The sequence below is a fragment of the Balaenoptera borealis genome, assembly GCF_965194805.1.
Source record: "Balaenoptera borealis genome assembly, chromosome: 12".
Lineage (NCBI taxonomy): Eukaryota > Metazoa > Chordata > Mammalia > Artiodactyla > Balaenopteridae > Balaenoptera > Balaenoptera borealis.
Window position 1 is genome coordinate 6,198,077 of NC_138869.1, and position 16,173 is coordinate 6,214,249.

General features: G+C 42.0%; 1 protein-coding gene across 1 annotated transcript in view; it reads left to right on the plus strand.

Moving 5' to 3' along the window:
• CFAP92 (cilia and flagella associated protein 92 (putative)) overlaps positions 1 to 16,173 on the plus strand; it is an 88,956-nt gene that overhangs the window by 56,845 nt on the left and 15,938 nt on the right. Inside the window, exons 11-12 of the mRNA XM_082345200.1 lie at positions 11,423 to 11,617; positions 12,194 to 12,491. Coding sequence (XP_082201326.1) covers positions 11,423 to 11,617; positions 12,194 to 12,491 — 493 coding nt within the window. The remainder of the gene's footprint in view (positions 1 to 11,422; positions 11,618 to 12,193; positions 12,492 to 16,173) is intronic.

The window sequence follows — 16,173 nt, forward strand, 5'->3', positions numbered from 1 at the left end:
GCGTATACTATTTTATTCAAATTTAAATTTCACCATCAAATACTGAACTTAAGTATATGCTGGCCCTGTGTTTAGATTTGTGAAATAAAGGTGGACAGCTTTAAGGGTGCAATGTATTAAACACTGCACAATATATTAAACAATTAGAGACGATCTAGGGGTGCTATAACTCTATATACCTTTGTACATTGAGTGGCGTTAAGTATAGGGACAAGCCCAGCACCTGGAGGAAAAGCCCATTGAGGACTGAACAGAGGCCCTCGGCTGCTGTCAGAATCTCCCCTTGACTTTCAACAAACCAAGGAGTCTGTCCGTGTACAGAAACCGCCAAATCCGGGGCAAACAGCAACAGGATGAATATTAAGGAATTGGCTCTTGCCAGTTAGGACTGTGGGGCCCGGTCTGAAGCGCGTGGGGCTGGCTAGAGCTGGGACGTGTTGCAGCTCAAGTCTGGGATCTGTAGGTCAGAGCAACAATCGATTCTAGAGACAGAATGGTGAGTGCATTCTGCAAAAACCCCCGGGGTTTGCCAACAAGTTCCTAGGACGCTCTTCTCAAATGGCAGGAATCGTACACTTCAAAAGAGTGAACTTCATGGTGTGTGGGAAAGAACTTGGCCTTGCCCAAGAGAGGTCTGGCTTTTGCCCTTGGCTTCTCGGAGGTGAGCTGTGTCATGCCTGATAGGAGTGTCTTTGGTTAGGTTGGGGGCTGACCACACTGGATCTCAGGCTGAGGCCTCACCAGAGAGTCACAGGATGGAGGTTGGTGGGGCCGGGAAGACCAACAGCGTGACTTAGGGCAGGGGCTTTGGGTCGTGCAGTGTCATGGGCACGTTTTTGTGTGGATGCATGTTTTCAGTTCTCCTGGGCAGATAACCAGCCACGAGGTAGCCTCCCCATGCCCGTCACCCGCTGCCGTGCTCTTGGCCATCAGCACATCAAGACACGCCCCCTCCTGACATGGAGACTGAGATTGCTATGTGGGCCATCAATCAATCAATCAATCATTAATGGAGCCCCAATAAAAACTCTGGACACCAAGGCTAGGGGAGCTACTCTGTGTAGTGATTCTTTCATCATCTTAAAGATATCTTTTCCAAAGAAAAAGTTTTGAATTTTGATAGAGTCCACTTTATTGATTATTTTTTCTTTTGTACACTATGCTTTTGGAGACATGTTTAAGAATTCTTCACAAAGCCTTAGGTCTTGAGTATTTTTTCTCTGTTTTCTTCTAAAAGATTCATGGTTTTATGGTTTACTTTTTTTTTTTTTTTAACATAGATGGATATTTTCCCTTTCTACTTGTCTGATTGCCTTTTCTTATAGCTTATTTGACTTGATGAGTATTGTTTTTTGTTTTTTGTTTATTTTTATTTATTTATTTATTTATTTTTGGCTGTGTTGGGTCTTCGTTTCTGTGCGAGGGCTTTCTCCAGTTGCGGCAAGTGGGGGCCACTCTTCATCGCGGTGCACGGGCCTCTCACCGTCGCGGCCTCTCTTGTTGCGGAGCACAGGCTCTAGACGCGCAGGCTCAGTAGTTGTAGCTCACGGGCCCAGTTGCTCCGCGGCATGTGGGATCTTCCCAGACCAGGGTTCGAACCCGTGTCCCCTGCATTGGCAGGCAGACTCTCAACCACTGCGCCACCAGGGAAGCCCCTATGGTTTACTTTTAAGTTTATGATTCGTTTTGAGTTAATTTTTGTATAAAGTGCAAGGTTTAGATTGAGTTTTTCCCTTTTTTAAAAAAATTGAGGTATTCTTTGCATGTAACAGTATGTTAGCTTTGGGTATACAGCTTCATGACTCGATATTTTTATATGTTGTGAAACGATCACCACAATAAGTCTAGTTAACATCCATCATCATACAAGTTACAGAATTTTTTGCGATGAGAATGTTTATCGCCTACTCCCTTAGTACCTTTCAGATACGCAGTGCAGTATTACTAACTGTAGTCACACTGCTGTACATAACTAAATGTCTTGTAACCTGTTGACCCCCTTCATCCAGTTTGCTCACTCCACACACCCTGCCTCTGGGTGGAGAGCCACCAGTTTGCTCTCTGTATCTGTGAGCTCGGGTTGTTACTCTTTTGCTTCTGTTTTTTTTTACATTCCACGTGTAAGTGAGATCACGTGGTATTTGTCTTTCTCTGACGTATTTCACTCAGTGTGATGCCCTGGGGATGCAACCATGTTGTCCCTACTGTCAAGATTCTCTTTTTTTATGACGGAATAAAGTTTCATTGTGTAAATGAACACTTTTCTTTTTTTATTAATCCAGCAGCGGACACTTAGGTTGTTTCTGTCTCTTGGCTATTGTAAATAATGCTGCATAGAACACGGTGATGCAGATATCTGTTCGAACTAGTTTTTTTGTTTCCTTAGGATGAATACCCAGAAGTGGAACTGCTGGGTCATATGGCAGTTCTTATTTTTAACTTTTTGAGGAACCTCCAAAGTGTTTTCCGTAGTAGCTGTACCAATTTATTAATACATCCTTACCAACAGTGCTTGAGGGTTTCCACATCCTCACCAAAATTATTATTTCTTGTCTTTTTTATGATAGCCATTCTCAACAGGTATGAGGTAATATTTCACTTTTGTTTCACTTTGCATTTCCCTGATGATTAGTGATGCTGAGCATCTTTTCATGTACCTGTTGGCCATCTGTTTGTCATCTTTGGTAAAATGTCTATTCAGATCTTCTGCCCATTTATTTATTTATTTTTCCTTTTCTGTGACTTTATTGACTTTAAAATTATTTTTTTATTGAAGTATAGTTGATTTACAATGTTGTGTTAATTTCTGCTGTGCAGCAAAGTGATTCAGTTATCCATCCATATATATATATATATACACACTTTTTTTTTTAAGCACCTTCGTTTCTTTCCTTTTTTAAAAAAGTTTATTTATCTATTTATTTTTGGCTGCGTTGGGTCTTCGTTGCGGTGCGCGGGCTTCTCATCGCGGTGGCTTCTCTTGTTGTGGAGCACAGGCTCTAGGCACGCAGGCTTCAGTAGCTGTGGCATGAGGGCTCAGTAGTTGTGACTCGCGGGCTCTAGAGTGCAGGCTCAGTAGTTGTGGCGCACGGGCTTAGTTGCTCCGCAGCATGTGGGATCTTCCCAGACCAGGGCTCGAACCCGTGTCCCCTGCATTGGCAGGCGGAGTCTTAACCACTGCGGCACCAGGGAAGTCCCCACACATTCTTTTTTTTATATTCTTTTCCATTACGGTTTATCATAGGATACTGAATATAGTTCCCTGTGCTATATACAGTAGAACCTTGTTGTTTATCTGTTCTATATATAATAGCTTACATCTGCTAACCCCAACCTCCCACTCATCCCTCTCCCACCTCCCTCCCCCTTGGCAACCACAAGTCTGTTTTCTATGTCCATGAGTCTGTTTCTGTTTCGTAGATAAGTTCATTTGTGGTATATTTTAGATTCCACGTATAAGTGATATCATATGGTGTTTGTCTATTTCTTTTAAAAAAAATTTATTTATTTGGCCATGCCGGGTCTTAGTTGCAGCATGCGGGATCTTCAGTTGTGGCATTGGGATCTTTTAGTTGTGGCATGTGGGATCTAGTTCCCTGACCAGGGATCGAACCCGGGCCCCCTCCATTGGGAGCACACAGTCTTAGCCACTGGACCACCAGGAAAGTCCCTATCTTTCTCTTTCTGACTTATTTCACTTTTTATGATAATCTTTACGTCCATCCATGTTGCTGCAAATGGCATTATTTCGTTTTTTTAATGGCTGAATAGTATCCCATTGTATATATGTACCATATCTTCTTTATCCATTCATCTGTTGATAGACATTTAGGTTGTTTCCATGTATTGGGTATTGTGAATAGTGCTGCTGTGAACATAGGGGTGCATGTATCTTTTCGGATTATAGTCTTGTCTGGATATATGCCCAGGAGTGGGATTGCAGGATCATCTGGTAGCTCTATTTTTAGTTTTCTGAGGAACCTTTGTACTATTTTCCATAGTGGCTGTACCAACTTACATTCCTACCAACAGTGCAAGAGGATTCCCTTTTCTCCACACCCTCTCCAGCATTTATTATTTGTAGACTTTTTAATGATGGCCATTCAGACTGGCGTGAGATGGTACCTCATTGCAGTTTTTATTTGCATTTCTCTAATAATTAGTGATGTTGAGCATCTTTTCATGTGCCTATTGGCCATCTGTATGTCTTCTTTGGAGAAATGTCTCTTTAGGTCTTCTGCCCATTTTTTGATTGGGTTGTTTGTTTTGTTGTTGTTGAGTTGTATAAGCTGTTTGTATATTTTGGAAATTAAGCCCTGTCAGTTGCATCGTTTGCAAATATTTTCTCCCATTCTGTAGGTTGTCTTTTCATTTTGTTTATGGTTTCCTTTTCTCTGCAGAAGCGTGTAAGTTTGATTAGGTCCCATTTGTTTATTTTTGTTTTTATTTCTTTTGCCTTGGGAGATTGACCTAAGAAAACATTGGTACAATTTATGTCAGAAAATGTTTTGCTTATGATCTCTTCTAGGAGTTTTATGGTGTCATGACTTATGTTTAAGTTTTTAAGCCACTTTGAGTTTATTTTTGTGTGTGGTGAGAGGGTGTGTTCTAACTTCATTGATTTACATGCAGCCGTCCAACTTTCCCAACACCACTTGCTGAAGAGACTGTCTTTTTCCCGTTGTATATTCTATTTTTTAAAAGAATTAATTAATTAATTAATCTTTGGCTGCGTTGGGTCTTCTTTGCTGAGGGCGGGCTTTCTCTAGTTGCTGTGAGCGGGGGCTACTCTAAGTTGCGGTGTGCGGGCTTCTCATTTTGGTAGCTTGTCTTGTTGTAGAGCACGGGCTCTAGGCGTGCAGGCTTCAGTATTTGTGGCTTGCGGGCTCTAGAGCACAGGCTCAGTAGTTGTGGCACACGGGCTTAGTTGCTCCATGGCATGTGGGATCTTCCCGGACCAGGGCTCAAACCCGTGTCCCCTGCATTGGCAGGCGGGTTCTTAACCACTGCACCACCAGGGAAGTCCCTCCTGTTGTATATTCTCGCCTCCTTTGTTTAAGATTAATTGACCATAGGTGTGTGGGTTTATTTCTGGGCTGTCTGTTCTGTTCCATTGATCCATATGTCTGTTTTTGTGCCAGTACCATGTTGTTTTGATTACTGTAGCTTTGTAGTATTGTCTGAAGTCTGGGAGAGTTATGCCTCCTGCTTTTTTTTTTTTTTTTTTTTCCTCCCCTCGGGATTGCTCTGGCAATTCTGGGTCTTCTATGGGTCCATATAAATTTTTGGATTATTCTACTTCTGTGAAAATTGTCATGAGTAATTTGATAGGGATCACATTAAATCTGTAGATTGCTTTGGGTAGTATGGTCATTTTAATAATATTAATTATTCAAATCCAAGAACATGGGATATCTTTCCATTTCTTTGAATCCTCTTCACTTTCCTTTATTAATGTTTTATAGTTCTCAGCGTATAAGTCTTTCACCTCCTTGGTGAGGTTTATTTCTAAGTATTTTATTTTTTGGGTTGCAATTTTAAAAGGTTTTTTTTTTGCATTCCCTTTCTGATATTTCACTGTTGGTGTAAAGAAATGCCACCAATTTCTGTATGTTAATCTTGTATCCTGCTACCTTGTTGAATTCATTTATCAGTTCTAGTAGTTTTTGTGTGGAGTCTTCAGGGTTTTCTATATATAGTATATCATCTGCATATAATGACAGTTTTACCTCTTCCCTTCCAATTTGGATACCTTTTATTTCTTTTTCTTGTCTGATTGCTGTGGCTAGGACTTCCAATACTATGTTGAAGAGAAGTGGTGAGAGTGGGCATCCTTGTCTTGTTCCAGATTTTAGTGGGAAGGCTTTCAACTTTTTACTGTTGAGCATTATATTGACTGTGGGTTTGTCATAAATAGCTTTTACTATTTTGAGAAATGTTCCCTCTATACCCACTGTGATAAGAGTTTTTATCGTGAATGGATGTTGAATTTTGTCAAATGCTTTTTCTCCATCTGTTGAGATTATCATGTGGTTTTTGTCTTTTGTTTATGTGGTGTTTGTGTCAAGGTATTTTTTGTCTTTTCTTTTGTTGTGGTGGTGTATCAGATTGATTTGTGTATACTGAACCATCCTTGTGAACTTGTGTTGAATCCTGCTTGGTCATGGCGTATGATCTTTTTTACGTGTTGTTAGATTTGGTTTGCTAATATTTTGTTGAGAATTTTTGCATCTATATTCATCAAAGATATTGGCCTGTAATTTTCTTTTTTTTGGTGGTATCTTTGTCTGGTTTTGGTATCAGGGTCATTGTGGCTTCACAGAATGTCTTTGGGAGTGTTCCCTCCTCTTCAGTCTTTTGGAAGAGTTTGAGAAGAATCAGTATAAGTTCTTCTTTGTATGCTTGGTAGAATTCGCCTGTGAGGCCATCTGATCCTGGACTTTTGTTTGTAGGAAGTTTTTTATTACAGATTTGATTTCACTTCTAGTGATTGGTCTGTAGAAATTATCTATTTCTTCTTGATTAAATTTTGGTGGGCTGTATGTTTCTAGACAATTCCATTTCTTCTATGTCGTCAAATTTGTTGGCATATAATTGTTCATAGTATTCTCTCATGGTTTTTTGTATTTCTGTGGTATCAGTTGAGATTTTTCCTTTTTCATTTCTTATTTTGTTTATTTGGACTCTCTCTTGTCTTGGTGAGCCTGGCTAGAGGTTTGTCAATTTTGTCAATTTTGTTTACGCTTTCAAAGAACGAGCTTTTGGTTTTGTTGATTTTTTTTTCTATTTTTTAAAAAAAATCTCTACTTTATTTCCTCCCTGATCTTTATTATTTCCTTCCTTCTGCTGACTTTAGGTTTTGTTTGTTCTTCTTTGTCTAATTCTTTTAGGTGGTAGGTTAGGTTGTTCATTTGAGAGTTTTCTTGTTTTTGATGAAGGCCTGTATTGCTATGAACTTTCCTCTAAGAACTGCTTTTGCTGTGTCCCATAGATTTTGTATGGTTGTGTTTTCATTGTCCAGGAAGGAGGTGGCTGGGGCTCTCGACCACTCCTGGTGCCTGGGCAGGTGTGTCAGTGGCCCCCGACCAGTCTTGTCCAGGAAGGAGTTGGTGCAGTCCCTCAACCACTCCTAGGGTCTGGGAGGGTTTTAGTGGGGGCTTGCGACCACTCCTGGCATCAGGGTGGGTGGCGGTGGAGGTCTGCAACTGCCCCTGGAGCCTGGGCAGGCAGTGTCTTGCCCTCTGGGAGCACACATACAGGGAAAAAAGGCTATAGTCTAGGTCCCACCTCTCCCCTCCTACACCACCCAAACAATGCTGACTGGCCTCTGAGGTATCTCAGGCTTCCTCCGCTTATACCCCCAGCCGTGGTGGCACTGGATTCCTCCCCCCGCCCCCCAGTCTGTCTCTACACAGTCAACCCCAGTCCTCTCCCTGGTTCTGATCTCTGGAGCCCAAGTTCCAGCACCCAGCCCCTGCCAGCACTGGGGATGTGCGTGTCAGGCTGGGGAGTGCAGGTCTCCCTCTGCTCTGGCTGCCACAAACTGACTGCTGCGTTCTTCTCAGAGGCTCTGAAGCTCCCCTTCTGTCCTGGCAGATCTCCCTGCCAGTGAGGGGGCTTCCCAGGGTGCATGAACCTTTCCTCTTTCACAGCCCTCTCCCAGGGGTGCAGGTCCCATCTGGATATCTTTCTCACTTCTTTTTTTTTCTTTTTTCCTACCTGGTTACATGGAGATTTTCTTGCCCTTACAGCAGTCTGAAGTCTTCTGCCAGTGTTCAGTAGATATTCTGTGAGAATCGTTCCACATGTAGATGTATTTTTGTTGTAGATGTGGGAGAGAGCGAGCTTTGTGTCCTACTAATCTGCCATCTTGATCAGTCTCGTGTTTTCTGTTAGCAGTTAGCATCCTTTCTTTTCAACTGAAAGAAGTCCCTTTAACATTTTTATAAGGCCAGTTTATTGGTGATGAACCCTGTTAGTTTTTCTTATCTGGAAAACTCTTTTATCTCTCCTTCAATTCTGAATGATAACTTTGCCAGGTAGAGTATTCTTTGTTGGAAGACTTTTTCTTTTGGCACTTTGAATATATAGTGCCACTCCCTTCTGGCCTACAAAGTGTCTGCTTAAAAATCTGCTGATAGCCTTATGGGAGTTACCTTGTGTGTAACAAGTTGTTTTTCTCTTGCTGCTTTTAAGCTTCTCTCTTTGTCTTTAACTTTTGACCTTTTAATTATAATGTGTCTTGGTGTGGGTCTCTGGGCTCATCTTATTTGGAAATCTGTTTTGATGTGGCCTGTTTCTCTTTTGCCCTATGTGAAGGGGTCATTCAGCTAGTTTTTAGTTTTTGTTTTTGTATTTTTTCCCCCCAGAGGAAATTGTTCCATATGTAGCTGTAGATTTGGTGTGTCCTTGGGAGGAGGTGAGTTCAGGATCTTCCTACATCACCATCTTGAACTGGAACCTAGGTTGAGTTTTTGTTTTGTTTTGTTTTGCTACATATATCCAATTGCTACAGCAGCATTTGTTGAAAATATTATCTTCCTTTATGGAATTGCTTTTGCATCTTTATAAAAAGTCAGTTGGTCATAATTGTATGGATTTATTTCTGGGTTCTCAATTCTGTTCCATTGATCTGTGTGTCTGTCCCTTCACCAATACTACACAGTCTTGATTACCGTAGCTATATAATCAAAGTCAGGACACTTTATTCTTTTTCAAAATTGTTTTTGTTGTTCTAGATCCTTTGCCTTTTCATATAAATTTTACAGTATGCTGTATATATCTACAAAACATCTTTCTAGAATGCTGATAGGAATTATGCTAAACTTATGTATCATTTGGAGAGAACTATTTGAGCCTTCCAATCCATGAATATGGTATGTTTCTCCACTTATTTAGATTTTTTTTAATTTCTTTCATCAGCATATTCAGCATACAAGACCTGTACGTATTTGGTAGATTTATATCTAAGTATTTTATTTTTTGAGTGATTTTTAAATGGTACTGTATTTTTAAATTTCAGTTTCGAGCTGTGCATTGCTTGTATATAGAAATAGAATTGATTTTTCTATGTTGGTTCTACAGCCTTGCTAAACTCTCTTATTGGTTTGAGGAGTTTTGTTTGTTTGATTGTTTGTTTTTGGTAGATTCCTTGGGATTTTCTACACTGACCAAGATGTCATCTGCAAATAGGAATAGTTTAATTCCTTCCTTTCCAGTCTGTATATCTTATTTCCTTAGTGTGCTAGCTAAGACTTGAAGTACTATTTTATATAAGAGTTGTCACATCCTTGCTTTGTTTCTGATCTTTGGTGGAAGGCAGTCTTTCCCCATTACGTGTAGGTTTTTTGTAGATGTCCTTTATCAACTTGAGGAAGTTCCACTCTATTCCTTATTCGCTGAGAGTTTCCTAATTTGCTGGCTCACACAATTCACAAAAATCAATCCCAGACAGAGTAAAAACTTATTTGAAATAATTATGGACTCACAATAAGTTGCAAAAATCATAGAGAGGTTCCAGGTACCCAACACCCTGTCTCCCCCAGTGGTGACATCTGACATATTGATGGATGCAGTACAGTTAACTAGACCACAGTTGTCTGTTCTTACTCAGATTTCACCAGAAAAATCTTGTTGTTGTTCATTTTATTTTTCAGATTCCACACATAAGTGAGAACATACAGTATTTGTCTTTCTCTGACTTATTTTACGAAGTTTAATACCTTCCAAGGTCCATCCATGTTGTTGCAAATGGCAAAATTTCATTCTCTTTAATGGCAGAGCAATATTCCACTGTATCTATATATCGTGTCTTCTTTATCCATTCATCTGCTCATGGGCACTTAGGTTGCTTACATATTTTGGCTGTTGTAAATTGGGGCGCATATATCTTTTCAAAGTATTGTTTTCATATTCTTTTGATACATACCCAGGATACATACCCAGGATACACTTAGGTTGCTTACATATTTTGGCTGTTGTAAATTGGGGTGCATATATCTTTTCAAAGTATTGTTTTCAAATTCTTTTGATACATACCCAGGAGTGGAATTGTTGGATCATATGGTAGTTCTATTTTTAATTTGTTGAGGAACCTCCATACTGTTTTCCATAGTGGCTGCACCAGTTTACATTCCCAACAGCGTAGGAGGGTTCCCTTTTCTTCACATCCTCACCAACACTTTATTTCTTGTCTTCTTGATGATAGCCATTCTGTGAGGTGATACCTCATTGTGGTTTTGATTTACATTTCCCTAATAATTAGTAATACTGAACATCTTTTCATGTACCTGTTTGCCATCTGTATGTCTTCTTCGGAAAATGCCTATTCAGGTCCTCTGCCCATTTATTAATTGGGTTGTGTGTTTTTTTAACACTGAGTTGTATGAGTTCTTTATATATTTTAGATATTAACCCCGTATCAGATGTATCATTTGCCAATGTTCTCTCATTCAGTAGGCTGCCTTTAGATTTTGTTGATGGTTTCCTTTGCTGTGCAAAAGCTTTTAAGTTTGATTAGGTCCCATTTGTTTATTTTTGCTTTTGTTTCCCTTGCCTGAGGAGACAAATCCAAAAAATTATTGCTAAGACCAATGTCAAAGAACGTATTGCCTATGTTTTCTTCTTATGTTTAGGTCTGTAATCCATTTTGAGTTTATTTTATATACGGTGTGAAAAAATGTTCTAATTTCATTCTTTGACACATAGCTGTCTAGTTTTCCCAGCACCACTTATGGATGAGTGTCTTTTCCCCGTTGTATATTCTCACCTTTCTTGTAGAAGAAAAATCTATTTTAAAAAAGCTGAATTGTAAAGCTTGTAGATAATACTATAGGAGGACATATTCATGACCTCAGAATAAAGAAAGACTTCTTGAATAAGACAGAAGTAGAAAAAATAAAGGAAAAAATGACAGGTTTGGCTATGTTAAAATTAGTAACTTCTGTTCCCCCAAAGACCATAAAAACTGCGAAAAGAAAAGCCACAAACTGAGAAAAAAGTATATGCAATGTATGGAGCTAGTATTCTGAGAATACAGAAATGCCTGTGAACAAATAAGAAAACAGTAAAAACATCCCAGTGGAAGAATGGGCAGAAGACTTGAACAGGGACCCCCACCCCAACACACAGACTCAGGGTGGGATGTGCAGGCTCTGTGCAGATTCACCGGGTTCAAGAAGGTGGAGGAACCTGAGCCCAACACAGTGGGTGGCACAGCGGTGGTGAGGGGAGGAGGATGCAGAGTCGGTGGGAGGGGCGGGTCGGTAGGAGAGGGGGAGGAGACAGAGATGGGGCGGGGGCGGCGGGACACAAGCAAGCCCAGGCCAGTGCCAGCGTTTTCACCGCCAGCGTCCCTGGGAAAGCGCCGAGCTCCGTGGCGGGCAGAGCGGCAGCGGCGTGGGGCCCCTCTTCTCTCTTGCAGGGTCCCGCGGGCGGAGCCCGGCTCCTACAAGGCGCTCTACAACTCGCAGCTGCGCTTCCGCCGCCGCCTCTACGCCGACCTGGAGACTGTCCCGTACCACGTGCGCCTGTCCCAGCCGCTGGCGCAGCTGGTGAAGCACGCGGCGCTCTACGTGCGCAACACGGTGCCGCCGCAGGTCTTCCAGGCGCTGAGCAGGTGCGGCCTGGCCCGTGCCCCGCCGTCCCGCATGCTCTGCCAGGGGGCCTTCGGAAGCGTGCCGCGGACAGAAGGCAGCCTAACCCGAACCCCAGCTGTGCCTGCTGAATGTGTTTTTAAAAAGGGGGCGTCCGCTCACCCTGGTGGGGGTGGGGGTGACCACTCAGTCCTCAAGCTGTACTGACATGAGGCTCTGTGCCTCGTACCCTCTGCCTGGGCGGGAAGGAGCTCTGGGGCCCACACCCCCGACGGCCAGCCTGTTGAGGCCACTCCCTGGTGGGGCATGGGTTGGTGCGAGGTAGGGAATAAGGCCATCAGAACTGAAAAATAATCAGAGCAGAAAGTGGGAAGCCTTTAACTGCGGGGGGGCTGAGAGGGGAGAGGGAAGGGGATATCTCCCCCCGCCTCAACCCCGTGGGCTCAGCACATGGCATCTAAGCTTCTCGTGCACGAGCTGGGTGACCCAGGACCAGCTCATCGACCTCTCTGTGCTTTCGTTTCCTCTCATAAAACGGGGACCGTCTGACCCGTCGTCAGGCAGGCAGGCAGGCTGAGTGGGGCTCCTCTTTGTTCCAGGATCTACTGCATCTGCCATTACAGCTCCAGGCTCAGGGAGGTGATCACCGGGGACCTGCTGCCCTCCTCCTCCATGATCAAGGAGCTGAGCCAGGAGTTTGGGTTGCCCATTTCCCAGGAAGATCTTACAGAGGGAAAACTGCTGGCTATGTCCCCTCCTCCTGCCCCCAATCTGGAGGACTTCCGGAGCCGGAATTCCACCCTCACTTCTGAGATCCAGGCCCACCAGGAGAAGTGCCTGCAGTGGCGGAACACCATGATCCTGAAGAACAGAGACCAGAAGTACAGCCTGATCCAGGTGGGTGCTCCCACCCCCAGGGCATCCCAGGCCTCCTGCGGCCTGTGTCTGTTTTCCTGGGCGGGGATCCCAGGCGGGATGGGCAGGAAGTGCTGCTTGCAGGGCACAACTGCGCCAGGAGCTTTGCCTCCCAACCCTGGAGTATCTTGTCCTTCCTGAAAGGTGAAGAGGAACTCTCTTACGTGTAATTCCTTTCCCTTGGCCCTGGAGTTCATCTTAGAGAAAGAACTGTGTGTGTGTGTGTTAACATTTTGCTTAAGCTGCTGAGGGCATGGATGTCATATGATGTCCAAGCAACACAGGAGACAAACTAACCTGTGTGAGAAAATGTGAGTAGAGAGGAAGAGAACAGGAGACTGAGAAGCTGGTGAGGTGATGGAAGGTCAGGTGTATGTGGCCTGAATGGCCAAAGGCCTCCCTCAGTCCATACCAACCAAAAAGGCTTAAAAACGCCAACATTTGAGGTGTGCCTTGAACTCGTAGTCTGTATGAGTGAAGCCCACCCGTGGGCTGTGTGGGTGAAGCTGCTGCCTGGCCCTCCCACCCCAATCTCTAGTAAAAATTGTCTTAGTAGTTTCTAAGTTTTATATATGTGCCTTCTTTATGAAAATCAACAAGGAGGTGGTTGTGTTTTTCCGTCGGTGTTCAAGTTTTTAGCTTTCTCAAAAGAACCGGTTCTTTGATTTATCAGTCAATCTACTTTTTCTGTTTTCCTAATTCATTAACTTCAAATTTTACTTTTTAAAATTTATTTTATTTATTTATTTATTTATTTTGGCTGTGTTGGGTCTTCGTTGCTGCGCGCAGGCTTTCTCTAGTTGCGGTGAGTGGGGGCTACTCTTCGTTGAGGTGCGCAGGCTTCTCATTGCGGTGGCTTCTCTTCGTGGAGCACAGGCTCTAGGTGTGCAGGCTTCGGTAGTTGTGGCATGTGAGCTCAGTAGTTGTGGCTCGCGGGCTCTGGAGCGCAGGCTCAGTAGTTGTGGCGCACGGGCTTAGTTGCTCCATGGCATGTGGGATCTTCCCAGACCAGGGCTCGAACCTGTGTCCCCTGCATTGGCAGGCAGATTCTTAACCACTGCGCCACCAGGGAAACCCATCAACTTTTATTTTTTATGATATTTTAAAATACATTTTTCTCTTTTCCCCCTAGCTTGTTGAGTTGACTATTTCATTTAATTGTTTTCTAATAAGAAAGGCTATTAATTTTCCTCTGTATATATCCTTGGCTATATTCTGTACAGTGTTACATATGTGCTGTGTATTCTGGTGTTATTTGCCTTAGATTTCTTATAAATTACAGAACGAGACCTAGGTACATACCTATAAAAAAGTAAAACAGTATGGAGAGTATTAACTGTCTTTCCTTACCCCTTTATCCCACCTCAGTGCACTTACATATGTACACATATGTGCACCTATGTACATGAACATATTACATTCATATATGGATTAGTACTGTTTTGTTAATGCCATTTAACAAGGCATCTTGAAGATTTTACAATAATACAGCTGTACAGAATTTTATAATATGTTAGTACAATTTATTTAACATGCCCTTCTCTCCTATATTTTGTTGAAATCCTTGGAAATATTGTTCCAGATTTTTAAGAAATTATGTTTTAAATGTCTTAGGAATTGCTACTTTAAAATGGCTTTATTCATATTAAGATCAATAATTGAAACCCAACCATTATTTAATTTTTTTGTTTATACTAAGATGTAATTAACATTAAAATCCATGAAATCCACTCATTTTAATTGTATATAAGTGGTGTCTTAACCACTGGACTGCCAGGGAAGCCCCAAATCAATGATCGTTTAGTAAATTTATGGAGTTGCACAACCATTACATTGCAGTTTTAGAACATTTCCATTGTCACAAGTTTCCTTATGCTTGTTTGCAGTCAGACCCTGTTCCCACTCCCAGCCCCAGATAACCACTGATATGCTTTTTGCCTCTTACACGTGTGCCTTTTCTGGACATTTTATGTAAATGGCATCATACAATATGTGACCTTTTGTGTCTGGCTTCTTTCACTAAGCGTGTTTCTGAGGTTCATCTGTGTTGCAGAGCGTACCAGAAGTTTGTTCCTCTTTAAATTGCTGAATGGTATTCTATTGGTTGAGTGTACCACAATTTATCCATCCATTCAACACTTGGTAGATTGTATTGCTTCTGGTTTAGGGTTATTATGAATATTGCTGCTATGAACATTTGCGTACAGATCATTGTGTGGAAATATGTTTTCATTTCTCTTGGGAAGAAACCCAGAAGTATAATTTTTTTAAATTTATTTTTTTATTTTTGGCTGCATTGGGTCTTCATTGCTGTGCAGGCTTTCTCTAGTTGTGGCGAGCAGGGGCTACTCTTTGTTTCGGTGTGTGGGCTTCTCATTGCAGTGGCCTGTCTTGTTGCGGAGCACAGGCTCTAGGCGTGTGGGCTCAGTAGTTGTGGCTCGCGGGCTGTAGAGCTCAGGCTCAGTAGTTGTGGCACATGGGCTTAGTTGCTCCGTGGCACGTGGGATCCTCCCAGACCAGGGCTCGAACCCGTGTCCCCTGCATTGGCAGGTGGATTCTTAACCACTGCGCCACCAGGGAAGCCCCAGAAGTAGAATTTTTGGGTCATTTAGTACGTTTAACATTTCAAGAAACTGTCAAGCAGTTTTTTGCTGTTGTTCCAGCACTTTATGTCACCAAAAGCAATGCACGAGGGTTCCAGTTTCTCCACATCCTCACAAACACTTGCTGCTGTCAGTGTTTTTGATTATAGCCATTCTAGTGTGTGTGTAGTGGTACCTTAGTGTGGTTTTACTTGGATTTTGTAATCACTAGTGGTGTTGGATATCTTTTACTGTACTTATTAGCAATTTATCTGTCTTTTTTGATGGAATATCTATTCATATCTTTAACCCATTTTAAAATCAGATTGTCTTCTTATTGTCAAGGTGTAAGAGTTCTTTGTATGTTACAAATACAGTTGCTTATTCAGAAATGTGATTTGTAAATATTTCCTCTGTATCTGTGGCTTATCTTTTTATTTCTTAATCATGCAAGGAAAAACTCCAATTTATCAATTTTTTTCTTTTTCAGTCATGCTTTTGGTGTCATAGCTAAGAACTCTGCCTAGCCCAAAGTCACACAAAGATTTTTTTCCCCAATGCGTTATTCTGGGAGATACATATTTTTAGCATACATTTAGGCCTATGAACCATTTTTGACCAAGTTGTTTTGTGTCTTTGTGATGTAAGGTAGGGGTCTAAATTCATCCTTTTACATATGGATATCCAATTGTTCTAGCACCATTTCTCAAAAAGTCTAACTCTTCCCCCACTGAATTGCCTTGGCACCTTTGTCAAGAATCAATTGGCTATAAGTATTTTCTGTGTTCTCTTATGTTCCATCGACTTACATGCCTGTCCTTACACCAGCCCAACATTGTTTTGATAACTGTAGCGTTATAGTCAGTTTTGAAATTGGATTGTGTAAGTCCTTTAAGTTCTTTTTCAAAACCGTTAGACTATTTTGGGTCCTTCGCATTTCCAAATAAATTTTAGGATCAGTTTCCCAGTTTCTACAAGAAAGCCTGTGGGAGTTTTCATGAAAGTTGTTGTTGAATCTATAGATCAACTTGGGGAGAATTGCCATCTTTCACAGTTTTGAAGCTGCTAATTCATACACCTGA